Source organism: Atractosteus spatula, chromosome 17, assembly GCF_055471065.1.
Source record: "Atractosteus spatula isolate fAtrSpa1 chromosome 17, fAtrSpa1.hap1, whole genome shotgun sequence".
Taxonomy (NCBI): Eukaryota; Metazoa; Chordata; class Actinopteri; order Semionotiformes; family Lepisosteidae; genus Atractosteus; species Atractosteus spatula.
The window spans coordinates 11,718,717-11,744,029 of record NC_142722.1 but is presented as its reverse complement, the minus strand read 5'-3'; the positions used below and the strand labels follow the sequence as shown (position 1 = coordinate 11,744,029).

General features: G+C 41.9%; 1 protein-coding gene and 2 non-coding genes across 9 annotated transcripts in view; all 3 read left to right on the top strand.

Annotated features, from left to right (window-relative positions):
- ep400 (E1A binding protein p400) overlaps positions 1–25,313 on the top strand; it is a 36,084-nt gene that overhangs the window by 8,283 nt on the left and 2,488 nt on the right. For 6 of the 7 annotated variants that reach the window (XM_088935503.1, XM_088935505.1, XM_088935502.1 and 3 more), the window contains 45 exons: positions 377–562; positions 693–833; positions 1,102–1,180; positions 1,456–1,514; positions 1,620–1,677; positions 2,055–2,144; positions 2,693–2,794; positions 3,137–3,330; positions 3,507–3,684; positions 3,773–3,909; positions 4,027–4,196; positions 4,464–4,638; positions 5,376–5,512; positions 5,611–5,797; positions 6,150–6,319; positions 6,730–6,890; positions 7,352–7,657; positions 9,008–9,181; positions 9,616–9,780; positions 11,076–11,167; positions 12,325–12,623; positions 12,719–12,921; positions 13,316–13,485; positions 13,940–14,136; positions 14,290–14,401; positions 14,980–15,255; positions 15,376–15,465; positions 15,713–15,847; positions 16,700–16,744; positions 16,845–16,998; positions 17,436–17,671; positions 17,955–18,128; positions 18,384–18,431; positions 18,570–18,706; positions 19,189–19,245; positions 19,331–19,409; positions 19,820–20,047; positions 20,335–20,383; positions 20,484–20,593; positions 20,720–20,912; positions 21,087–21,202; positions 21,510–21,722; positions 23,025–23,178; positions 23,523–23,695; positions 24,122–24,289. In XM_088935503.1, coding sequence (XP_088791629.1) covers positions 377–562; positions 693–833; positions 1,102–1,180; positions 1,456–1,514; positions 1,620–1,677; positions 2,055–2,144; positions 2,693–2,794; positions 3,137–3,330; positions 3,507–3,684; positions 3,773–3,909; positions 4,027–4,196; positions 4,464–4,638; positions 5,376–5,512; positions 5,611–5,797; positions 6,150–6,319; positions 6,730–6,890; positions 7,352–7,657; positions 9,008–9,181; positions 9,616–9,780; positions 11,076–11,167; positions 12,325–12,623; positions 12,719–12,921; positions 13,316–13,485; positions 13,940–14,136; positions 14,290–14,401; positions 14,980–15,255; positions 15,376–15,465; positions 15,713–15,847; positions 16,700–16,744; positions 16,845–16,998; positions 17,436–17,671; positions 17,955–18,128; positions 18,384–18,431; positions 18,570–18,706; positions 19,189–19,245; positions 19,331–19,409; positions 19,820–20,047; positions 20,335–20,383; positions 20,484–20,593; positions 20,720–20,912; positions 21,087–21,202; positions 21,510–21,722; positions 23,025–23,178; positions 23,523–23,695; positions 24,122–24,289 — 6,777 coding nt within the window. The remainder of the gene's footprint in view (positions 1–376; positions 563–692; positions 834–1,101; positions 1,181–1,455; positions 1,515–1,619; positions 1,678–2,054; positions 2,145–2,692; positions 2,795–3,136; positions 3,331–3,506; positions 3,685–3,772; positions 3,910–4,026; positions 4,197–4,463; positions 4,639–5,375; positions 5,513–5,610; positions 5,798–6,149; positions 6,320–6,729; positions 6,891–7,351; positions 7,658–9,007; positions 9,182–9,615; positions 9,781–11,075; positions 11,168–12,324; positions 12,624–12,718; positions 12,922–13,315; positions 13,486–13,939; positions 14,137–14,289; positions 14,402–14,979; positions 15,256–15,375; positions 15,466–15,712; positions 15,848–16,699; positions 16,745–16,844; positions 16,999–17,435; positions 17,672–17,954; positions 18,129–18,383; positions 18,432–18,569; positions 18,707–19,188; positions 19,246–19,330; positions 19,410–19,819; positions 20,048–20,334; positions 20,384–20,483; positions 20,594–20,719; positions 20,913–21,086; positions 21,203–21,509; positions 21,723–23,024; positions 23,179–23,522; positions 23,696–24,121; positions 24,290–25,313) is intronic. The other variant, XM_088935506.1, reaches the window with a different exon arrangement.
- LOC148819128 (small nucleolar RNA SNORA49) lies at positions 10,803–10,937 on the top strand. The gene has a single exon (XR_016094380.1). It is a non-coding gene; the product is annotated as a small nucleolar RNA SNORA49 (small nucleolar RNA).
- On the top strand, positions 13,527–13,657 carry LOC148819127 (small nucleolar RNA SNORA49). Its single transcript, XR_016094378.1, has one exon. It is a non-coding gene; the product is annotated as a small nucleolar RNA SNORA49 (small nucleolar RNA).

The following is a 25,313-nucleotide window of genomic DNA, read 5'->3' as shown; positions in this document are numbered from 1 at the left end:
TTAAAACGAGACCTATTTTCCAGTCTGTAAAATGGTTATTAGACTTCTTGTTCAAATGTATTAAGTAATCTAGTATATGAATTCACTTGTAACTGTAATCGATTTTGACCTCAGACCCCCAAGCTTGTAAGGTGTTATTCTATTTCATCCTTAGTTGCCTAGCACTCCTGTCACACTGTTAGAATAGCAGGGTAAGGTTTTGCTTAGAAGTCTTCAAACTTGATGACAGATTTTCTAGTCCTGTGTCAAGTTTATTTAAAACTACAGCTATACCCGTAGCTAAAATCTAACATGCTTAAACCCTTGCCAAGATGTAATTAGATTTTGTTAGTAAAAACTTGACCGAGTGCCCATCGAATGGATGTCTCCCCCACAGGAGAACCAGGTGCACCAGCGGGTAGCAGAACTGCGGAAAGAGGGCCTGTGGTCCCTGAGCCGGCTGCCAAAACTGCAGGAAGCCCCACGTCCCAAATCTCAGTGGGATTATCTACTGGAAGAGATGCAGTGGATGGCAGCCGATTTTGCTCAGGAGAGGAGGTGGAAGATGGCTGCTGCTAAGAAGGTAATTTTGTTGTACCAGAGGAAGTGATCCTAAGACTTTTCCTCCACCTCCCCTTGGCCCACACGATTTACCAGTTCAGGAGGCATTTTCATTCTGGTTGTGACTGGAATGAGTCTCTTGTCATTTTTAGCTCGTCAGAACCTGTGCTCGTTACCACGATGAACAAAAACAGGTTGAAGAAAGGATGAAGAAGGAAGAGGAGGCAAGACTCAGACGTATTGCATGTACGATCGCAAGGGAGGTGGAGTTCTTCTGGTCTAATATTGAACAGGTGAGCTTTGCAGTTGCCGCTGGGCATTCCCACACCTGTCGGCTCTTCCCACTTTGCGGTATAACTGTTTTCTTGGGATTCTGTTTGAGGATTGGTGGAGTGGATTGGAGAGGCCTGTCAAGAGCATGTTCTTTTTAATCATGGTTTTTATAGAATGGTTTAGAATTCTGTTTTAAAGAAGTGGCAATTAAATTGGTTTGCCAGGATTCATGAACAACTACTGTAGATATGTGAATTGACTGCTGGTGGTCATGTTTTCTTTTTCAAGGTTGTTGAAATCAAACTTCAGATTGAGATCTACGAGAAAAGAAGAAAAGCGCTTAGTCTGCAAAGAGGGAAAAACAAAGGTAATTTTTCAAAAGTATACCATGTGTGTTGATGAACCCTGTCAGACGTTGAGCTCTTCAGTCCATTTTTCAGAAGAATTCTGTTGTTGGCTTGCTGAACTTGAATGAAGTTCAGAGCTGTCTTATCAGCATATTCATGTAAATGTCTGTAAATACCGGCCAGGGTGTCTTTTTACTTCAGTCATTTTGGTTTTAATTGTTTTTCACAATTTAGAAAACAGCAGTGTGAAACTGCATTTTGATGAGTCCTAATGAAGTTTTAAATATTGCTTCAGGGCGACATGGAAAACCTGTTCACCACACAGGGGAGAAGTCAGAAAGAGCTGGCACCATGGTAAGAACCTTTTTTAGAAGGAATTTCAGTGGTTTTCAAATAGTGAAAAGTAGTTACTTAACTCAACTTTTTGCCTTGACTTTTGTATATTTGTTTTTTCTGTAGCAGTTATCACCTTCTGGAAGAAAGAGAAAAGTGAGTGCTGCAGTTGCTGATGGCGAAGGTAAGTCATTTTACAATTGGATGGGTGACTGTTGTTTGTTGCTATTCCTGAATAAGTATGATGTGAAGTAAGATATCACAGATCATGGATTCAGGCTTCTTCTGGTCCAGATTAATACAGTAAACGAACTCTTCCAATACTTAGTGACAGAGATGGAGAGGGGATATTGCAGTTAAAGTCCTTTTAAATATGACACCCAAGAACTCTCTAATTGCTGAAGTTTGGTGGATCGAACTACCATGCTGTCTTGTTAATTCTGATTTATGCGGTTCTATGAGCAAAAAGATTCTCGTAATGAAAAGCAGCTTAGGCCACATGACCGTGTTCTAGCACATTGCCATAGGATGTAACATCCCTTTTCAATTTCTCTCTTCAAGTTGAAGATGAGGAGAGCACTATAGAAGAGCAGGAAGCTGCTGAAGGGGCCGCAGACCACAAGACTGAGCTTGCCGAGCTGGCTAAAGAAGGTATGGTTATGTACAAAAAGCAGTCATTTTGCAAATGAAGATGCGCTTCACTTCATTTTAACCCCCCAACTATATTCGTTTCTTCATTTTATGTACACTGTTTTTATCTGAATCCTGCCTCTGATGGCTTTCAACCAGTTCTGTTGCTTGGGAGATCATTTATTGCTCTGATTCAAGTTCAGAGAATCATAGAGCTCAATCTGTGTTCTGAGCAAGCACCTTCATTGGTTGATCCATTAGCTCACTGTTTCCTTAATTGAATAGACTTAATTGAGAGCAGCAGTAACAAGCATGTGATTACTGTGCAAAAAAGGAATGGGAGTGTATGCTTAAGGACAGTGCTTCTATGAGCTTTCAGTTATAATATGTTAAACTTTACATATTTAAGCACTAAAGAATTGAGTAGATGAAGAGCCAGAAATGATCATGCATTGTTTTATTCAATAGTGAAATACAACACACTTTCCTTTACCAATCCTTTAATCCCAGAGTATGTTTTTTTTTGTTTTTCTGTACTTTGTATTTGACTTCATTGTCCCCATTTTCAGCTGAAATGCCTTTGGACTCCCTGATGAAGCAGTACGCTGGTGCCTATGCTGAGAGCTTTGAGTGGCCTCGTCCCAGCTCTCAGAGTGAAGATGAAGACCGAGGTACATGAAAAAAGAATATTGTGGGCACACAAACATTGTAGAGGAGTATCACAGCAGACACAGTTATGGGATGTCTTTGAGCCACTTAGGGAAGAAGCTTTGAATAGTCTAGGTTTTGCTTCTCTCCTCAACAGGGGAGACGCTGGCTGAATTGTCCTCTATCCATTTCATTGTTAATGAAACTTGGAAAACATTTAAGTCATTAGCAGTTAATATAATTGGGGAACAGTCTCTTGAATTTGATCGTCATTACCTCTTACAAATGTATAATCTATATGCTGAAAGCGCCTAGTTAATCATGTAATTAAAAAGTTGCTCTGCTGATTCTCAATTGTTTTACAGAGATGGAGGTGGCTTTTTCAGACAGCCCTCAAGAGGAAATCCTCATAGACTCGCTGCTCAGCATGGAGCAGTACAGAGGTGCTGAGAAAATCGCCACCTCCCAGCCTGATGGAAAACCAAGGAAAGACATTACTGAAGTAGCTGCTGCCACTGAACTGATTCTTCCTAAAGGACTTGCCCGAGCCAATGCAATAGTAAGACTTTTCCCCAATCTTTACTCCAGCTTTTCTACAGCTTACTGTAATTTTTACATTGGTCCAAGTAAACCGTTGGGTGGTTTCTAATGTTCAGTGTTGGCGTAAACATTTTGGCAGCTTTTCATGATTTGTCTTATGAGAGTGTGTTTTTAACCCACTTAACTGTTTCCCAGGTCCGGAATCCAGCACCGTTTCTGCTCCATGGATCTCTACGAGAATATCAGCAAATTGGTGTTGACTGGCTGGGGAGCCTGTATAAGAAAAGACTCAATGGTATCCTGGCCGATGAGACTGGCTTGGGCAAGACTGTGCAGACAGTGGCTTTCCTAGCACATTTAGCTGGCCATGAAGGTATGAGTTCACATCTTGTGAGGTTGCTAAGGTCACTTTTATATTCCATGGGAACCCGAAAGAAAGATATATGTTTCTCCTCTTGCAGGAAATTGGGGACCCCACCTTGTTGTGGTGCGAACCTGTAAAATCCTGAGCTGGGAGCTGGAGTTCAAACGCTGGTGTCCTGGATTAAAAATTCTCCTTTATCTTGGCAACAAAAAAGAACGGAAAATAAAAAGAACGGTAATTTTGTAGATTCTTTTTTATAGTTCTAGCTGCCATTTGTGTTCTCCATCCTTTGGAATTTTATTATTTCTCAGCCTTTTTTGATATGGTTTATTTTTTTATTTTCCTCTATAGCTATGGTCAGAATCAAACAGTTTCCATGTATGTCTGACCTCCTACAAACTGCTGCTGAAGGATCAGAAGGACTTTCTGAGAAAGAGATGGAAACACCTGGTGCTGGATGAGGTTCAGTTGATTAAAAACATGACCGAGAAACATTGGGATACAGTCTTTTCGTTGAAAAGGTTTGGTTTGAAAGTTATTTTTCATTGTAGGTACTTAAACACTAGTCACATAACACACACTAGCCAGTGTGCCTAATGAGGTCTGTTTTGTTTGGAAAAGCGCCATGTTTTGTGTTTGGTTGTAAGATAAAAACAGACTAGGGTGATCAAGAATAGGACTCAGTGTAAATGTAGTAAAAAATGTACAGGGTACTCTAAATTAACATTTAGAAAAATATTTTAAGAATATTTAAGAAAACCCTTTAAGTGGAGTGTTTGTCATTGCAGTCAACAGAGGCTCCTGCTTATTAACACACCTCTTCAGAACACGTTGAAAGAGCTGTGGACCATGATACACTTCCTGCTGCCTGGTATAACGAGACCCTATCTGGATTTCCCTGTCAAACCAGGCACTGATGAAAACCAGGAGTACTGCCACAAACTTGTCATCCGCCTACACAGGGTGTGTGGAGAGCCCAGTTAAACATGTCTACAACTTTGCATGTTATTTTAAAGTGAATATGAGAGCATTAGTATGTACAATGCAGGCTAGAATGTGAAGAATCCTGCGTCAAATTGTTTTGACACGATCAGCGTAGTATGAAATGTTTTTTGCAACATACTTTTCCTACATACAGATAGGATATGTTTTCGAATGGCCAGTTATTTTTTTTGTAATACCCAAATGTTTTTTTCCAAGTCTGGGTTGGCAGCTACAAACTATATGACTCCAACCTTGGTAGCCTTTGAGCCACTCGTCTTTTAACACATCACAGACACCGTAGTCATGTACTGGACATTTAATGCTTATTGGAGAGGAGGCACACCCCGCATCAACAGCACCACTTTCCTATAGGTGCCCAGGAGACTGTGGGGTTGTGCGTCACTGAGGGCTTAGGAGCCTTGACCAATGAATCCCATCTCATCCTTGGTGGATGTGTAATCACTAGGGACATAGTGGCATGACCTAAGCTTAAACCCATGATCATCACTTGGGTGACTGAGGCACTTGGCGTACCTCCAGCAATGATTGTTTTTGGAGTGTCTGTGTTGCAATGTTTGTTAAAAGCTAACCTTTGATATTGTGGAAGAGTCTTTTCCCTCCCAAGATATTCAGTTTTGGAGTGAGTCACAAAATTAAAATAATTATTTGGATCTCATTTTTAACTTGTCCTAAGTGTGGTGTGCTTCCTTCTACAGATGATTCAGCCCTTCATTCTGCGGCGTTCGAAAAGAGATGTCGAAAAGCAGCTGCCAAAGAAATACGAGCACATTCTCAAGTGCCGTTTGTCAAACAGACAGAAGCTCCTCTATGAAGATGTAATGACCCAGACTGGGTGAGGGAGTGTTTTTTGTGGTTAAAATAATTTGCCGCTTGCCTGTTTTTAAATTACTGGCTTAAGATTGAATTTTATTTGACCTTTTCTATTCCCAGAGCACAGGAGGCCCTGAAGACAGGTCACTTTGTCAGTGTTCTTCAGGTGCTGATGCAGCTACAGAGGATTTGTAACCATCCTGATCTTATACATCCAAGATCCACTCAGACAGCCTATGTGTCCAAGGCACTGCAATATACAGTACCATCCTTAGTACTGAGTGCTTTTGAACACAGTCTTTGGAAGGTATGTGATGGTTTTGTAACCTTGTTATTATCTGTTATCACCTATGATAGCCCTTTTTAAAGAATTCATATTTAACCCCTGTAAATGTAAAATAAGACAAATACAATATGAACGTGCTTAAGGAAAATCTGACTTTACATGTGTGATTGTTAAAAATCTATTCTCTTACTAATTTCAAAACTTTCAGTCTAGAAAATGTTACATCTTTGAAGCATAGCATAAGTTCAATGGTGAAATCAATATGTTTATATAACTGTGAAAAGTCTCTTTACTGTGATTTTAAGTGATCCCTTTTTGCATTATAGTGATTGTACTGTTTTACCATTTTCTTGTCATGTTTTCTTGTCACTAGACTGTTGACTTGTCCTTATTTGACTTGATTGGAAACGAGAAGAAACTAACTCAATATGAGGCAGAGGAAGCTTTGCCAAAGCTGAAAGTCTCCCGCAAGTTAATTGAAGAGATTTACAACTCCCCAGACCCTCCGGCCAGACCCAAGCCCTACAAAATAAAACCCATGAAGTACGTGTGCTTGTATTCATGAGCATTTAATCCCCAATATTAAACGCCTATCTGTAGTTTACTCGACTAGAAAAAAATTGTAAAGTATAAAGGCATTGTTGCAGTGTGAAATGTTTTATATAGCTATCAAATAATGTACTGTACAATCTGAAAAGAGCATCTCGCATAACCTACTTCCAGCAGTTTCAGAAGCAGGGTAGTTAACATTGACATGGTTTAACGCAAACATTGTTTCCAGTGTTTCTTTTGAGCATTTGTGGGACAGAATATTAAAAGAGAAGTAGCCATTGAATGGATTTGTAGTTCACGGAGTTCAGCCCAGTGGTGATCCGGTGCGTGAATGTGTTAGTGGTGAACTGTGGTAAAATTTCAAAGTAACCTTAACTGTGCTGAAACGTTTTGTCTGGCAGGCTGTTCCAGCCAGTGCAATATGGTCAGAAGCCTGAAGGACGCGCTGTTCCTCTCCCTGGGTCTCAGCCCCAGCGCACCTCCACTACTACAACAGTAACAGTGTCCCAGCAGGCCCAGGCCCGTGGGAAATCACCTGTCACCACTGTCCCCTCCACACAGGGTAAGAGCCAGCGAGACACGAACTTTCTGAGCCCTCCTCACCTGCCTGCCTGTTGAGATCCCCCCAAAGTACCATACTCTAAGGTCTTTTGCAGAAACGTATATTTGCCATGCACAGCTTGGTGGTGGTTCCTTTTGTGGATAGGGACACGAGAAGTATTAGAAAATAACCCATTCGACTGTCAAAAGGAGTGTTTCAGGAATTAAGGATGAAAGTTTTTTTTTATTTTTGAAATCGGCAGTCATAGGTATTTTGAATGAATTGATCATTCACATTTCAGGTTTTTGTGGTTGGCTCCCAAACTTCGGAAATGGAATTGCTCTAATTCCAGTGTATTCTAGAATAAAAATCTTGTAAAGAAAAAAAATCACCACTACTTGTGCGTTGACATAAACCTTACACAGTGGGTAACTTCACAGCACACCTAACAGCAAGCAAACCCCAACCCTTGTCCTTTGCAGTGGCAGGGATGGCATTTCAGAAAGCCCAGGCTACTACCACTGCTTCATCAGTCACCACTGCCTCTGGACAGCACACGGTTACGCCAGCGGCCTCCATCTCCGGCAGCACATCCTCCTCGACTGGCACAGTGAGCCAGGCTCTGAGCAGCCCTGCAAGTGGTGCTGTGCCCCAGCTAGGCCAGCCTGCACCTGTACAGGTTTCTAGGCCAGCTCAGGTCACAGCACAGGCCCCTACCCATGCCATCCAGCAGAGCCTGATGTCACAGAGGCTGGTACTCACCTCTCAGGCCCAGGCACGATTGCCTAGTAAGTGGCCTCCCCTCCCTTCCACATTTCCTCCCACTTCTGGCACAAAATTTAAAAAAAAGCGATTGTATTGGATGCTGCTAAACTGTCTGGTAAGCTTCTTACAGAATTATTAAATATTTTTAATGAGATTTATTTTATGGATCCTGTTGAAGATATAAGGAAAGGTTTTTTTATTAACAGCAAAACAAATCTTTTATAAGAAGGGGTTAAAGAAAAGTATGATCAATCCCTTTTTTACCTTTTTTGCTTTGTTTAATCATAACGTATATTGGGATCCTAATGTAAATGAATCGACCTTGGTCTCAACTTTAACTTCCTGTTCAAGAAGAAACTTCTGTTGATCACGCAGTGTTTCTTCCTGCTCGTCGCCATTTGCGCCTGGGCATTTGGTCTGTAAGTGCTGAAAGAATTGTAATTGTTTAGTGCTATCTGGTCCATTAGTGGATGTTTTAAATACATTACTGTATCTTTAGAAAACTTGAGTACTTGGAAGCAAAGGCACGTTAGCAGCATCCCTGCTCAACCTCTTTCTTTCTTTTCTGTTTCTGATATCTGCATGTTATGTTAGTCTCTCGCTGTGCGGACTCTCCTAAGGATCACGTTTGTTGCTAACCTTTTTTATTTTAAATGGTTTCTCCCATAAGGTACTAATCTATGCGCTTGTACAATCAGCCCAGCTGTCCGGTTGCAAGATGAAATGGGGAAAGGCGTCTGCTTTTTTCTTTTTTTGTTTGTGTTTGAACCCCAGAGCTGACACTCCCTTCCAGTAGGAGTGGACAGTTCTTGGGCACCCTTACATGTGCACTGGCGAGCATGTGGACTGGACTCCAAGCACTTCCCAGAAACACATCTTTTTAAATGCACAAACTGCCTTTTCAAGAGCAAGTGTTTTCTTAAGTCTGGATTTTTTAATTGAAGCTCTTTCCTTATTTAGCTGCGTGTGTAATTGTGGTATATATTCAAACGATTTTCTTCTAAACATTTTTATACCACACAGCAGTGCAGAGGATGGCTGAAACATTCTTGAAAGCCAGGATTTATTTGTAGTGAATGTTTGATTTCATTTCACAGCAATAACATTGCGGTCTTGAAAAGGCGGTAAAGTACAAATAATTGCTTAATTGAAATTGTATTTATTGCAGGGTACTGTTTTTTGTGAACATGTCTTTTTTTATGGGTTGGTAGGATGGGTCATTTCTTTTTCTTGGATTAAAGATGTTTCTCTGTGTTAACCACCCTATGATTCTGCATGTGTAGAGCTTTCCTCACCATCTTACTAACTAAAAGTACAAGGGATGCTGTGAAATGTTTATATCCATTTATCTTTTTTTCATCCTACTACTGAAGGTGGAGATGTTGTGAAGATCGCTCAGCTTTCATCGATTACTGGAAGCCAGAACAGGATCTCTCAGCCAGAGACTCCAGTCACTTTGCAGTTTCAGGGCAACAAGTTCACATTATCGCAGAGCCAGCTTCGCCAGCTGACAGCGGGGCAACCACTACAGCTACAAGGTGCTCTAGGTAACGTACAGCCAGTCCCAAAATCCGCCTTTACTTTCTCTTCTAGTCTTAGAATTTTTGTGTAGTTTATTTTTTGACTTGGTTCTCTTTGTTTTAATTGTCTCTTAATGGTGTGGTGACCAACATTGGTGTAACACCATTACCTATAAGTTTGTGGTAAAATGGGTTATAAATACTGAGCTAGTGAGCATTAACTAGTGCTAAAATGTTTGAAGAAGGCTTTGCTTGACATTTACGTTTATAAGTGCTCTTTGTTTTTGGATTCCAAACCTTTTCCAGAGCTGTTTATAGGTTGGTGTATTTTGAACATGATTAACATTCGAATTAAGGATTTAACACGGCTGAATCTGTAGGTGCTCACAGTACTTGTCAAAATCGAAATCTTAGTGAGTACCTATTTAATTTTTTGCAATTCTTTGGTTTAATTGTCACAGGCAATATTCTGCAGATTGTGTCGGCACCTGGCCAGCACCTTCTGAGACCTCAGGGCTCAGTGGTAATGCAGACAGTCCCCCAGACTCCGCCAGTCCAGAATCCTGCTGCTCCCCCTGCCAACCAGCCGCCCACCACTTCTGCTCCTGCGTCCATCACAGGGCAAGGTAAGGATAAGTGACTGAAGAGGAAGCCCATCGGCTGCTTTTCACATTTATTGAACTCCAGTGCACACTGACGAGAATCAACTGCTGGCACCTGCATAGTGGATTTTTATCCCAGAAGGACCTTGAACACCACTGAGGTACCACCACTGTTGGCGTGATGCATGGCAGCCATTCTCCACTAGCAGCTCAGCTGCACAACAGATCGGGAGGAGAAATGAGAAATGAGAAATTGGTTCAGTAGTTGAATTCAAGGTCAGTTATCGGAAGGCTAGAGTGTACGAGCCATGAGAGGATTTTAGCCAAGACGCTTGGGGTTAACACCCCTATTCTTGCAGTCAGTGCCGTGGCATCTTTAATGACCAGAGTAGTCAGGGCTTTAGTTTACTCTTTCATCCAAAGAACAGCACCTCCTACAGTACAGTGTCCTCTGGGCACCGCACTAGAGATTTCTGGCTTGAAGTTCTTGTTCAGAGATGGTGGTGCCACCTGCTTCTTTGCTGTTATCCCAGTGGCAACCAGGCCCAGCCTTGCTTAGCTTCTGAGATCTGATAAGATCATGCTACAAGGCGGTAATGCTGCTGTCAAAGACAAGTATACAGTATATTAGTTTAATCTTGCGTATCTCCTGCTCAACCTTGCGACCAGGCTTGAACTAGATAAGTACCATATCTAGTTCAAGCAGATAGCTGCATCAGCAAGCGTAGGCTGCAAGGGTACAAGTAAAGGTTAATTCCATGCTGAAAAGAGAAGAAAAGAAACGCAGCATTTCGGCTATGTGACACCTGATGCCTGAAGAAGGCTCCACAGCCGAAACGTTTGTTTTCTTCTCTCTTCAGCATGGAATAAACCTTTACTTGTTCCTAAGTACCATAAGGTAATTTTACAGTGTGTCTTTCAGTACTTGGTGGAGCTTTGAAATATATTTCATGTTGTTTTTATTGCTGTTAAATGTTTTTAGAATTCGTTGTAGCTTCAGCTTACCAGAATATTTTTTTTTACTTTAAAATCTGTGGTCATTGTGTATTCCCTTTCCTTACTCCAGGAACTGCAGTTGTCGTGCAGTGTCTTGGCATTGACTGGGGATAGAATAAAAGAAGCTCCTATACCTGTTTCTATGGATTGAATTTCCTTTAGAAACGGGCATGTGAGCTTACAGATGTGAGCTAAGCACTTTTTGTGTTGGTCACTTCAGTCTTCTCGACTATGTAGCTTGAGGATTTTTCATGTCCTCGGCTGGCTACTGCCGATTCGTTCCTCGCACTGTCTCACCTGTTTCCTGTCTTTGTTTATTTTAGCTGCTGGAGTAAAATCTGCTGTCACAGCTGTAACCTCTGGAGACCAAGCAGCAAATACAAAACCCCTTGCAGCTCCACCAGCTGTTTCTCAGGTAAGAAACTGAATACAGTCATACCCCGGTTTAAGAACATTGGGTATACAAATTTTTGCTAATCCAAACATGGAGAATTTGTGCCTTGTAATTCGTTATTCGTATTCGAATTCAAATTAAATTTCGCTAATCTGAACTTTGAAGTTCGAAAGTGACCGATTTTGGCTGAGAACCTTCTGAACACATTTGAATTCAGCGCCACTGAACAGTTGTTTGTTTCTGAGTGTGCGCAAGGCATTGTGGTTAAGGACGCAGTGCTTTGTTTACGTTTACAGCTAAATCTAGCTTTTGCTTCCATTTTCAAAGTGTTTTTTTGTTTGTTTTGTAGTTGCTGTTCATTATGGATCATCATTAAGAAAAAGATTCTTTAGCATAATAGTCTACAACAGTATGCACATTGTTCTAGCTGTTCTAGCCTTCTTAGTCAAGTGACCTACTGTCTCTAACAAAAGGTTTATGCTCTTAGATGTGAGCTAAGCACTGTTTGTGTTGGTCACTTCCATCTTCTAAAGTATGTGTAAGTCCTATGAGGATTATTCCTCATAGGTATGCAGACCTTCCTTCTGCATTCAGAAGTCCCCTTATTCCTCTTACTTTATTTTAACATGTCTACTTAAATTGGTCAGGTCTTGACGTGCAATTTTAACATTTGTGTTTTTGCGTATTTGCAATTTGAAATGGCTGGCAATGTCTTGGCTGAAAGGTGAGCAGAGTGGAATGAAATCGAGCCAAAGGTTGGATAGCGTAAAACTTCAAATTACCTATGACGCAGACTACAATTGTGAGATGAATCTTATTTACTAGCACCTGCTGAAGTACCCACTATGTAGCATCCACACGTTGGTGTGGTCTTGTTTTGTATTATAACGATTGTTCCTGGCCCTGTGATGGTAGCATGGGGAATGACAGGCTGGAGACGACTTTACAGTTTTTATTGTCTTTTTCATTACCGTGGAGCATAATAATCACCAAGTCTTCTCTTTTGTCGAGGCTTGTAGTCTGCTGCTGTCAAATTATTATTCTAAAGGAGAAGGTGTGATAAAGTATCTGCATACATACGTTGATTATTGCAGTTTGATTACCTGGGTGTTTAAATGGTGAAAAGTTACCTGCATGGAGCTGGACAGTATTTTCTGCAATGTATGTTTTCTTTGTAGGAGTCCTTTGAGGAAAAGAACCGCCTGACCAAAGATCGACTGAACAGGCTCTTCTTGGCCAATGAGAGACGTTGCAGTCGATCGGTCGTTTACGGCAAAGATCTGCTGGAGGCTTGCTCTGTTTTTGAGGTGGACTCTGTGCCAAAACCACTCACCCTGTCTTCTAACTGCTGGAGGTGGATCGGGAGGGACAGTTGCATGAGGGCTCAACAAACATGCATTTCTGTTGTGTCCCACCTGCAAAAGGCTTTAATCACAGCTGAACAGCGGCAAGAAGAGGAAAAAGACATGGCCAAGAGGTAATGCGTGCATTTTAATATTTCTATGTATGTTCCTCCAAAAATTGTTCTGCATTGCTGATCTAACTTCTTACCGCTTCTTGCCTTCCCATCAGATTTCTCTGTGTAGTTCCACCTGCAGTTGCTCAGCCTCCTCAGCTGTACTCCACAAATCCTCCTCCTCAGTATAGTTTGGGCCTGAAGATGTTTAGACATCGATTTCAACACGCAATGGCTCCCTACTCCACAGAGCTGCGGCGCCTGACTTCTACCAACCTCATAGAGTTTCCAGATCCTCAACTCTTGCAGATGGATTCAGGTTAGATGTTTAACTTTTTATATGTCTCCCCGATTCAAAGTTTTGGTTGTGTTGAAGACTTGAAATGTAGTACATCTGGAGCTATAATGAACTGGAGGCATAGATGGTCTTTGTATTGAAGACATGGACCTAACCCGTTCAGTTGTTTTTTACATACAGAAATTAACCTTGGTCAGCAGTATGTAACCCTTTCTGAACAATCGCTCTTGATTAGATTCTTATTTCTACTTTACATTTATTGTCTTATGCAGTAATTGCTAGTCTGATACAGATGTCTGACTTGAAATAATAAAACTCTGCTGTCAGAGTGTGGCAGGAGATATATCTGCCTCAGTAGATTCTTGCCTTCTCCACAGTTCATGAATTTAATTCTGCCCTATTCTTTTTCCTTCAGGGAAGCTAGAGGCTTTGGCTATTCTGCTTCATAAGCTGAAGTCGGAGAACCGGCGTGTTCTCATATTCACTCAGATGCTTAAAATGCTGGACATTTTGGAGATGTTCCTGAATTACCATCAGCTTACCTATGTCAGGGTTGATGAGAATGCCCCCCTGGAAGATCGACTGGTAAATATCCTTTTTTTTTCTTGTCACAGTCATGTCGAAGAATCCCCTCTCCTTACTCCAGGTGCTACCAGTGCTGTGTGGTGTCCTGGCATTGTGTGGGGATAGAGGACTAGGCTGTCTTCCCTCCCCAGCTGTAACTGTTATACCTGGGGCCTATAAGAGAGCCAACATGGCATAATTGTAAGTGCTTTGAGGTGATTGCATTAAAGGGTTCTATACAAATTCTATTATTATTATTAATTATTATGAAATGCATTGTATTTATTTTCTGGTGTTAGGTATATATCTTGTGCTGTGTAGAAATCTTTCTGGTCAAACAGTGTTTTGTAAGTTTTGTTTTATTACCCTGTTTACATCTGTTTCATTTAAAGGATGGCTTTTTAATGTGTGTGGTTTTAAAACCAGATCTTTACATAATCTCATTACAAAATATGGGGATTTTATTTCTTCTCAGGAGCAAATGAGGACCTTTAACAAAAACAAGCAGATATTTTGTACAATCCTTACAAACCGTTGCGGTTCGGCGGTGGGTAGTATCTTTGATGCAGACACCATCGTGTTTTATGACACCGATCTGAACCCCAGCATGGACTCAAAGACACAAGAATACTGTGACAAGATTGGCCGGTCTAAAGACATCCATATATACAGGTAATTAAGAAGTTGCATGAATGATGGAAGGCTTTGTAGGACATTGAAAACTTCCATACCCCATCAGTTACACTTAAGAAGTCTTTTTTTGTTGTTGGTAAACCTCGTCATTTTTCCTTCGGTGGTGGTTACAGTCTCATTTTATCCTTGCAGACTTGAAAGTGGTAACTCTATTGAGGAGAAGCTGCTGAAGAATGGAACAAAGGATTTAATCAGAGAAGTTGCTGCTCAAGGAACTGACTATACTCTTGCCTTTTTAACGCAGGTAATACATTTTAATGCAAGTTTCCACGGTCCTCTTCATTATCTAGGTATCCTGCTGCATTTATTAAATGTGCCAAGAAAACAAAATTGTACTGCCAGAAACTAAATTCTTCTAAATTCTCTAATTTAGCTAGCACATGGGCATACACAATGGCATGTTGTGTATCTTATAATATCTAAGCTTTATTTGACGTATTAAAATCACATTGTTTCTTTCATGTATTAAGATTTCTTTTAGGCTGTCCCCTTTTCTTACCATGATGTCTGCAGCTACGGTGCACTGTTCTGGCTTTGTTGATGGGTTGAACAGAAAGGCTCTGCTCTTACCTCACTGGACTGCTGTTAGTAGATTTTAGAAATGTAGTCAGATACACAGATTGCACTAAATTAAACGTAATGCTTTGTGTTCTACTTTTCTTTTCTTCACCAGCGGGCAGAGGAGATTATTTATATTAGCCAATCTTAGCTTTAGTTGTTTGTCTTCCAGATGTTACACAGCCAGGAACTATGTGAGTGTCCTTATTTTGTTCAGCTAAAACAAGCTGCTTTGAATGTCATATTGTGTTTTCTACGTTTTAGCGGACAATACAGGATCTGTTTGAAGTGGAGTCAGGTTCGGGAGAAAAAGTAGAAGAGTACGTTGTCCTGCACCAAGACCCGTCACCGTCGGAAACCATTTCTCCCCGCATAGCCCGTCCATACATACAGGCCCTGAACAGCATCAGTCACGATGGGGAATCGCAAGCACCAGGCAAAGTGGAGGATGTGTCCAGAACGGAAACGAGCGAGGATAACTTGGGACAGGATGAAGACGAACCCTCCCAGCTCGAGGAGCTGACAGCTGTCATGGAGCAAGTAAGCACCAGCACACTCGTTGGAATTAAGAGCGTGCTACACTCGTACGCATTATGAAAAATGGATTTTAGTTTCTGGATCTAAATCTCTTAAGTCGGCGTTCATGAATTTGTCTTTCAGCTTACACCGATTGAAAAATATGCCTTGCAGTATTTGGAATATCTTCGCTCGAATTCCAGTGGAATTGATGGAGTGGAAGGAAATGCTCAGGTAATAGAAATGCAGAATATAATTTTTTTACATTTTATTGAGGGATTTAAAAAAAACAACTGAATGTCCACTAAAAATCATTAAATAATTCAAATCCTATGGATTTTGAGCCTGTGCAACCTGCAGATTAATCTACAAGGTCACTTCTTCGACCTTCAAGTGGTTGTCAAACAGTAGATTCTCATAGATTCTCATTTTTAACTCAAGAAGGCAGCTTCTTAAGAACCAGAAGGACTTTCAATTTCAGGAGAAAATTCATTCTACTGCAAGAGACTGGGAGATGCAGCAGCTGCAGAATTTTAAGGCTGAGGAGGAGAAGAGACTAAAGCTGGAGGAAGAAGAGGATCTGTTCACATATACCAGAGAAGATGCCTACAACATGGTATATTTTTGTTTACAACAGTTTTTAAATGACAATTTCATGTTCTTTTTAAGAATGATGATTGTACGAGTTTTTTTTGGCAAAGTTGCACAGAAATGTTGATACTGAGAGGCCCTCTGTTCATTATTATGCATTCTCCTCATTCACATGAAGGAAATGAGAACGTTGACATTGTTTTTAATTTAGAATCAATTTTTGTTGTTGTTGGGAGCTCCAGTTGTATGTTTTTTCAAGTCTTGGCTCCCCCCCTTAACCAATGGAGGTGTGAATGAGAAAGTGTAGGCAGGCTCAGCCTCTCCACACCTCCTCTTACCACGTTGTAGGAAACGCAAACACTGTGCCTGAGGTTCAGTGCAGATTGGAGGAGAGACACGTCCCTCACCAACAGCACAGCAAACCTGCAAGCGGGGGGGGGGGGGGGTTTGGGGGCTTCTGGGGTCCCTGTCTTTGCAGAGAGCCATGAAAGACCTGGCCGCCTATCCCTACCTTATCATTGTCCACGTTGTGGCTATTGCTTGCCACAGCTTGGGAAATCCTGGTCACAGACCACTAGTGACAAGATCCGGTCATTTTGCTAAACCCGCATTCAGCCGTGCGCCCTTACAGGTTAAGCCATTTGGCAAGCCCCTCGAGCACCTTGAAATTTTAACACTTGGCAAATTGTTGGTGTCGGTGATTTTCCCAGTCCTGTTTTCAAACTAGCTCATCTTGGATTTGTATATTTTTTTATTAGATTGGAAAACGTCTCTTATTTAAACTTAAAGCATGAAACTCAGAGATTGTAGTTTATGCATCAGTGCATTGTTCCTTTGCAAGCTTACGTATTCACTGCTGTATTTTTTTCTCTTCTAGGAATATGTCTGTGAAGGTGCAGATGGGCAAGCAGAAATAATGCCGGTAATTGTGTCATTTTGATTTTCGATACGTTTCTCTCTTTTTTTTTTTTTACGTCTTGTCTTTTGGTTTCAACTAATTCTTGCTCTATCTGCGAATGCAGCTCTGGACCCCGCCAACGCCTCCCCAGGATGACAATGATGTCTACATTGACTCGGTGATCTGTCTGATGTATGATACGACTCCCATGCCAGAATCAAAGCTGCCGCCTGTTTATGTGAGGAAGGAACACAAGCGACTGAAGATGGATCCATCAGGTAAGGAGCTGGAGTAATAAGACTTTTCTGAGAATCTGAAACAAATCTTGCAAAAAGATCCATTAAATAGCTAAGCATAGTATGCTCTTAACCTGTATCTGACATATCTGAAATGTGCAGAACAGCTCTATGAGCAGCATGGTTAAGCATGAGTAGTGGGGATTGACAGCGTCTGGTGCTTCAGATGTGGGCATGACATAAGAGGTGGCTGGAAACTGTGACCCCTGACCTGGTTTTAGCAAACCTGGGCAGATATGGTGTGATGCCATTTCAGGGAATGATTTTGAAACCTGAGAACAAATGTGTTGAAAATGTAATAAAACCTATAACATACTGAGGGATGTATTTCATTAAAAAACTGAACATCATCATCCTGACTGAGAGAGGCCCCATCTCGGTTTCTCTCACTGTGAGTGTTGGCTGTTCCTATTTGCTAGCTGCAGGCAGGAAGAAGAAACAGCGTCATGGAGAGGCAGTAATCCCGCCCCGCTCGTTATTTGACAAGGCCAGCATGATTAAGGTGCGACGGGATGGCAAAGACCAGAAGAAGAACATCTCGCTCAAGCACCAGGCTCCTTTCGCCAAACCTCTGCCCTCCCTGGTCAAGCCTACAATGGAGGCAGGGCAGGACAATCCCGAGTGGCTCATTAGCGAGGACTGGGCACTGTTACAGGTAGGGTAACAGTTTGCCAAGAACGTGTCTTTTCACTGGGCTACCAAAGAGCTACATTTGAAGCAAGGTCTCATTTTTCTGGATGTGCATAGTGGAAAAAAATGGGTTATGTTTTGTGTGATACATTTGCAGTTTTTTTCCTCTTTTCCCTTTCATCGCCATAATCCTATTTTTGTTGAATTAGTAGAATGTAGAATGTCTCTATGCTCCTTATACGTACCAGAGGTTACAGATGTACAGTCTTATGTCAATGGGAAAGTGAACTTTGTGCTATTCCCCTCAGGCTGTGAAGCAACTATTGGAGCTTCCCCTGAATCTCACCATCGTCTCGCCGGCACACACCCCTAACTGGGACTTGGTCAGTGACGTGGTCAATTCCTGCAGCCGGATATACCGCTCTCCCAAACAGTGCCGCAACAGATACGAGAACGTCATCATCCCCAGGGAGGAAGGGAAGGTGAGTGTCTGTGCTCATGTTGGGGACGGGACCAGAAGAGCACGTCCTGTGGGGAGGTCTTGGGGATGGCGGTGCTCTTCAGCTTTTGATCAGCTGTGATCTGGAGAAGGCTTGATGCATACAGCCACCTTGTATAGGAAAGGCTTTAGTTTTTACCTTACTACCTCTCCAGACTGAACTGTGGTCATTTTCAAAACGGAGCATAGCTGTTTGTTTAAAATAAGTCCGTTATTAAATTGTTTTTTTTTATTGCAGCTGGTATACGAAGCAAATCCGAAGAAGAAAACAAAAAGCATTTATAAGGTATATTTATTCCTTAATGATGAATAGAATGTGCTGTATAATGCCGTTTGTCTGAACAATTTATCTTAACCTGTAAAGTTTAAAAAATCCCGTACTTCTGAGATTGACCTGATTCATTTTTTTCGGCTCTTCTTGCAGTCCAAAAACAGCCGGCCACTACGAACGTGCCAGATTTACACTCAGGACGACAATTCTACTCAGATACAGCTGTATAGCAGCCGGTTTGAATTGATGAAAATGATAGCCGGCAAGCGAAGTCCTCCTAGCAAGCCGCTGTAAGTATTTAAATTCTGGAGAATACTTGAATTTGAATTTGACAGTTGTTTCTCTTTAGATAAGATAACTTTATTGGCCATATACAATTTCTCGTATTAGGTATTTGTCGTTTCGCATACCCCAACTTGCTCTCCATCAGACAAATAGACAGGGAGAGAGAAGCTGGGGGTCAGAGCGCAGGGTCAGCCATTTATACGGCGCCCCTGGAGCAGCTGGGGTTAAGGGCCTTGCTCAGGGGCCCAACAGAGTAGGATTCCTCTGCCAGCGGGATACGAACTGGCAACCTTCCAGCCACAGGCGCAGATCCTGAGCCACAGTGCCACCACACCGCCCCATTTCTCATGCATTTCTCTGCAGTCAAAACCCATAGTTTAAAAAACAAATTGGACAATGAATTTCTAATATTAATCAGGAGATGTGGTTGTGTACGTTGTGTGTTTAAATGACTCAATCTTATTCTTTTATTTTTATTTTGCACCAGACTGGGTATGAATCCATTTCAAAAGAATCCAAAACACGCTTCAGTCCTGGCAGAGAGGTGGGTAGTTTTCTGATGAGAAAAAGTAAATGTTTTCCTTAAAGTATAAATAATCCGGCTAACTATTTTTTTTTCATTCCAAAAGTGGCATCAGCTATGATAAGCCGCTGCCTCCGATCCAAGTGGCTTCACAGCGTGCCGAGAGAATTGCAAAAGAGAAGAAGGTGTGTTCAACTTTTGTTTTTTTCACTGTTATAAATATTATAAAAAAATATTTAATTTTTTTTTCCGAACATGCTAGTTTATCTGGTAGATTGTTGTCTTTACATCAGGCTGCCATTTTTTCATTTTTTTTTTGTTTTGTGGTACTGATGGCAAGAATTTCTTATTAGCACACCAGTATTACTGTATTACAGAAAGCAGAAAGCCTTGCACATCTCCCATAGGACACAAGTAAACCAAGTGACCTGTGTAGGCTGTTGTGCAATAGATCAGATACAATATACCCCACCCCCCACCTTAAAATGCAAACTACTTAGTATGCAACTTTGTATACATCAGTATTTATATATTCAAAATGTGTTTAATGTGTTCCGTATACTTTAGCACGGATTCTTTGTTTTTGGATTTGCAGGCTCTGGCAGAGCAGCAGAGAGCTCAGCAGCTGGCCCAACAGCAGCAGCAGCAGCAGCAACAACAACAGCAACAGCAGCAGCAGCCAGGAACCCCACAGCAAGCTCAACAGCCAGCCCCTCAGCAGCCGCAGGTCCAGACACAGGGGTCCTCCCAGCCCCAGGGTGTGTCCCAGGCTCAGGCTGCTGCCCAGGCCACAGCCGGCGCTGTCCCCAGCACCGCATTACTGGTGAGGCTTGCGCACTGGCCGAGCAAGAGGGTCTTGTTTTGCAGCACTTAAGAAATCCCTTTTGTCGAATTTCAGCCATTAAAACAGGTGCAGAAACAAAAGCAGACGCCAGCAGGCTTTGTGATTACACTGTGATGTCCTCACTTCCAGAAACCTCTGCAGCTAGCTTCCTGTTTTTCACGGTTCAGTCCTGCTTTCGGACTTGGAGTCTGAAACGTTTCACTAAGAGACCTAGAAGTTTTTTTTTGACATTGCACAAATGTAAATAAGTTTGCAAATGTTTTCAGCAGGCTGGGGCAATCAAGACTGCGGCAGCTGGAACAAGTATACAGACAGGTAGAAGCTAATTGCCAGTAGATTTTTATAAAATTATTCCTGTTTGGTTCTTTTGGATTTTCTTCAATACTATTTTTTTCTGCCTCTTGTTTTTATCCAGCTGCTGTGAGCGGAAATGTGATTTTGAATACAGTAGCTGGAGTTCCTGCAAGCACCTTCCAGCCAGTCAACAAACGGTTGACCTCTCCAGTGATACCTGGCACCTTGGCAGTAAGTCCTGAGCTACTTGTGCATCTCCAAAACCACAGCTTTCTTGATGTCGGAAAATGATTGCTGCTGTTTAATTTCTAGTGATCTGACAGAATGGAGTGATAGCTCCTCTCATTTTCTTTTCAGGCAGCTGGAGGTGCTGCTGCTCAAGTTGTACATGCTCAACAGAGGGCTATCCCTGCTGCTGCAGGTCCCACTGAGATGGTCGCCATAGCAACCAGCCAGGGAGTCAGAACCGTTACCCCAGTAACTGCATCCTCAGTGGTTCCCACGACTCTAACTCCTGGCCAAACACAGACAAGAGCTTTGGTCACACAAGGTACATCCGATCAAAGGGTGGGTGGGTGGGGGGCTGTTGAAATTCATCTTTGTTTTCTTTTCACAACTGAGTCTCATAACTGACCAAATGTTTTATTTATGAAAAAAATCTGCTGTGAGATGGTATAAAGAGGGATTTCTCAGCAGTGTTTTGTTTTACTCCGTCTGTCCTTAGCCACAGCCACAGGAATGCAGTTGCCCGCAGGAAAACAAATCACCCAAGCTCAACTCAGTATCATGAGACCGCAGCTCGGCGGCTCTCCGCAGATGAAAGCCATGCCCAAAAATCAGGTACAGCCCGGCCTCTTGGGTGATTGGAATGATTCTGTTGTGGAAGAAAACTGAAGGCAAACCATTTACCACAATCTAAGACCTACACTGCCTTATAGCAGACATTTAGACTGTGGTGGAATCAAAATTAGTTATTTTTTCAGTCAGTGAAACATAAACTGTAGTATTTTTTTATTATTACTTGATACTTTTCAGATTTTGTGTGGCATCTGTCGAGACCTGAAAAATTCTTAATTCATATCCTTTAAACGCCATGGCTTTCTCCTATTGTGATTTTCCTCCCATTCAAATGATTGCCTGTTTGCAGGAGCTGCTAAAGGCACAGATGCAAAAGCAGAAAGTGCAGCTGGTGCAGCAGCAGCAACAGGCGACATTAGCTGCAGCTCAGCAACAGGGCCAGCAGCCGGGGCAGCAGCCTCAGCCCCAGCAAGCAAACCCCCAGCTCACTGCTGTTGCCACTTCCCGGCATGGGGCAGTGCTCGCCAGCACACCTGTCGCCAACCTGCAGGTCGCCCGCCTGGTGAGTGCCAGGATCAGAACCGAAAAAACATCATTCTTTTTGGGGAAAAATTGTAATGTTTCTCTTCTGCCCTACCACCTGTATTCCGTAACAGATTTATACCATTTCCTTTGCATATTTCTGAAGAAATTCTAATAAACACATTGCCACCGTCCTCTGTAGGGTCCTGGGTTTGGCTTCTGGCTTCTGTCATCTCTTAGGATTCATATTCAGCTCTTGTCTTTTTATATATATATACATCAGTTTCTTCCCACATGCCAACATCATGTGGGTTAGGTCTGCTAAACTATTACTGTTGCTCCTAATAATGTGTTTGGTTGACACTTCTCAAAAGGGACTTAAATCTGTCCTCATTTATACATGTGGGTATTTCACTGGAGCAATCGGGGTGAAGCATCCTGCTCAAGGGTACAGCAACAGCAGTGTCTCACCTGGGGTTTTAACACACGACTGTCCTGTTAAGGTTCTGGGCTCATAATTGTTGTTCCACACTGCTGACACTTTTTCAAGATTGTACTGTTCTCCCTGGTGCTGTGTTAGAACAGTTTCAGGATAGAACTTTGCTCTGGCTTACAGAGACCCACATCAGAAAAAGCAACTTTTTGATAACGCATATATTAAAATATGAACGGTGCGTTAGCCATCACAAGAGTGGAAAATGTTAGTATCATTAACATTACTATTCCTTGTAAAATAATGGACCTCATTTGTCTATCTTAAAATATTAGCAGCCATTCTTCACACACATTTTTGCACTCTTCTGCACTGTATAAAGTAATTTATTGAAAGTTTTTTTGTCTCTCTTATTGGCTTGGCAACATCTGGTTGGGAAAATTTGTGAAAATAAGTAGCAAAATACAGTCATTGAGGCAAATCAACTCAAATATCTTCTACTAAGTTTTGTAAAGAAGGCCAAGAGCATGATGGAGTGTGTGCCTAACCCCCTCCATTGTGAACTTGCCCTGCTCCCATCTGGGAGGCCCCCCTCTGTCCCCAGGGGTAAAAGTAATAGACTCGGGAAATCTTTCATCACAGCTGCAATATCTCTCTCAAACAATGTGAAGTAACTCTCTTACCTCCTATAAAAACTTTTGTACCATCTTCTCTGTTGGTAATATTTGTATTCCTTGCTGTATTGGACTGTGTCGTAAAACAAATTTTCCCCAGAGGATAATGAAGCTTGAATTGAATTCAGAAAAAGAGCCTTCGTTACCTTGAAAATTTAATATGCAAATGCATTTGTCACAGGAGTCTGTGATGTACTAGCCTCACATCCTCAGTGTCTCCTTCCTCCACTTGCAGACTCGCGTGTCTCAGGGGCAGATGCAGACCCAATCAGCTCCGCAGGTCGCCATCACCAAGCCTGTGGTGCCCATGCCCACCGTCGTGTCCTCCACCGCCCTGCCTGTCACCGTGGCTGGGATCAGTGTGGCAATAGCACAGCCGCCGAAAACAGGTGAGGTGTAGGAACCGGAAGGATACAACAAGGACCTGACCATGACGCTTAATGCGGCTGTGTGCAGTTAATGCATATCTGTTTAAAATTCAGTCTTTCACATCTTCAAGAAGATTGAAACCAGGTGAACTTTGAAGATTCTGTTTTCTTAATTGGATTATCAATGCATAAATTTAAGGTAGCTGGCTGTAACAAGTTTCCCTAGTGCAGTGTTTTTTATTAGGATGAAAATGATTAGTCCTGCTAAAGATGAAATATAAACCTTGCAAATGTTGTGTTCTGATAGTGGGGAAAACACATTCTTAGGCCTTTCTGCTGATGTGCTGTTTTGGTTTCTGGTGCAGGTGGCCAGGTGGTGACGCACTCCTTCCCACAGATGCAGGTGCAGCAGGTGCAGCAGATGCAGCAGATTTTGCAGCTGAAGAAACCACCGCAGGTAGCAGCCACTCAGGCAGCCGCCGTTGTACAGCAGAAAGCAGTACAGCCTCAGCAGGGACAGGCGACTGTACAGCAGAAGGTAATTATCTTTGACAGTTAGTGATCCAGTTACTAAAAGTATCTCAGCTTGAGTGATGGCACGTTTGAGGACATGGATATGTTGCATTTCAGGAAAAGCATAAAAATAGCTTTGCTAATTTTTGCTATCAGAATTCACAGAGACATTTTTTATATTTGTAAAGTCATGACTATTGCACTGGGAGGATTAAGCATCTGGGAACTTTTTAATTTAGTGGAAATTATCTTTCACCTCCCCACAAAGAAATTTTTTTCTCGGGTTTGGATTGAATATTCTCAAAGTGCATTAAAAGCGACATTCAGATTCTGGGTCTGTGGTTGGAGAAGGGTCTTTTGCTTAACCTTTTGTTGTTTTGATTTCCAGTAATAGAATCTATGGGGTGTGAGCCTTATGCTGTCCTGACTGACCGTTGCCTTACTGTTTCAGCTGGCGACTCAGCAAGTGACTGTCCAGGCACAGCAGCCTGCCCAGCAGCAACAGAAGGTTACCTACACAACAACCCAGCTCCAGCCGGCTATTAAGACCCAATATATCACACCTATGGCCCAGGCTCAGAAGCCAGCAGGAGCACAGCAAGTGCAGGGTCAGCTACAGGTAAACAGCTGTTTGTGTGCTCTTTATGGTCTGACTCCAGAGACCGTGATGAAAATGAACCAGGGCCTGACTTTCGGTTAGGTTCATTTCACTGAAATACAAGAGTCTGAATAGATCAAATGAGTTTTAAAGGCTTGAACGGAAACGCTTAAAAGATAAAAATGAGAAACAAATATATAGTCATTTTTCAGTGCTGCATTCATTTGTTTTAATTGCATCAGTAATCACAGGATAAGCCGCTGCAGTTCCTGAAGGTTGCCAGGTCCTCTGGTTTTTATTCAACCTGTAGATTTAGTTACTTAAACTGTTTACTTGAATTAAAAGTAAAAAAGGCATTTTTAAGGTGTTTATCATTTGATAATTAATAAACCTGTAATAATAACTTATGTATAACTTATTAACTTTGACCCTTGAGGATTGGAGTTCCCTACCCCTGAAACAGCATGTGTTATATGGGAACAAGTCCATTTAGTGCTACTGTTTCAATAATACTGTAGACCCTTGTCCAGTGCAGTTGTCATTTTCCTCCAAAAACATTGCATTATGTAAATCCGCTTTGGAGATATTTAAACATCTTGTGTAATGAATAGGGATACATAAACACAGCCGTAAAAGTAACATTAATACCCTACCTACCTATACTGATCTGTGTGTGAAATGAAAACATTATATATAGCACTAGAAAAGCATAAACACATATGCCATTTACTATGGTAAATAATTAATCTTTACTTATGAGCAGTGAAGGCTGAGAATGCTCATACGTTTGTGCAACTTATCCAGAATCATTACGTTTTCCTTTCATGTCATAACCTTAAAACCTTGCTTCTCTACACTGTCAGTTGTGCAAAGACCGCTATCTCAATACAGAAACGGTCAAAGAGTTTTTGACTGCGTCTTCATTGAACTTTTCTCGGTAAGACTGGGAGGAAGGAGGGTGTACTGTGGTGCAGAGTGTTGGATTAATTACTCCAACATTCTAGAGCAAGCATTACCATGGTCATTACATCTGTGAAATGTGAAA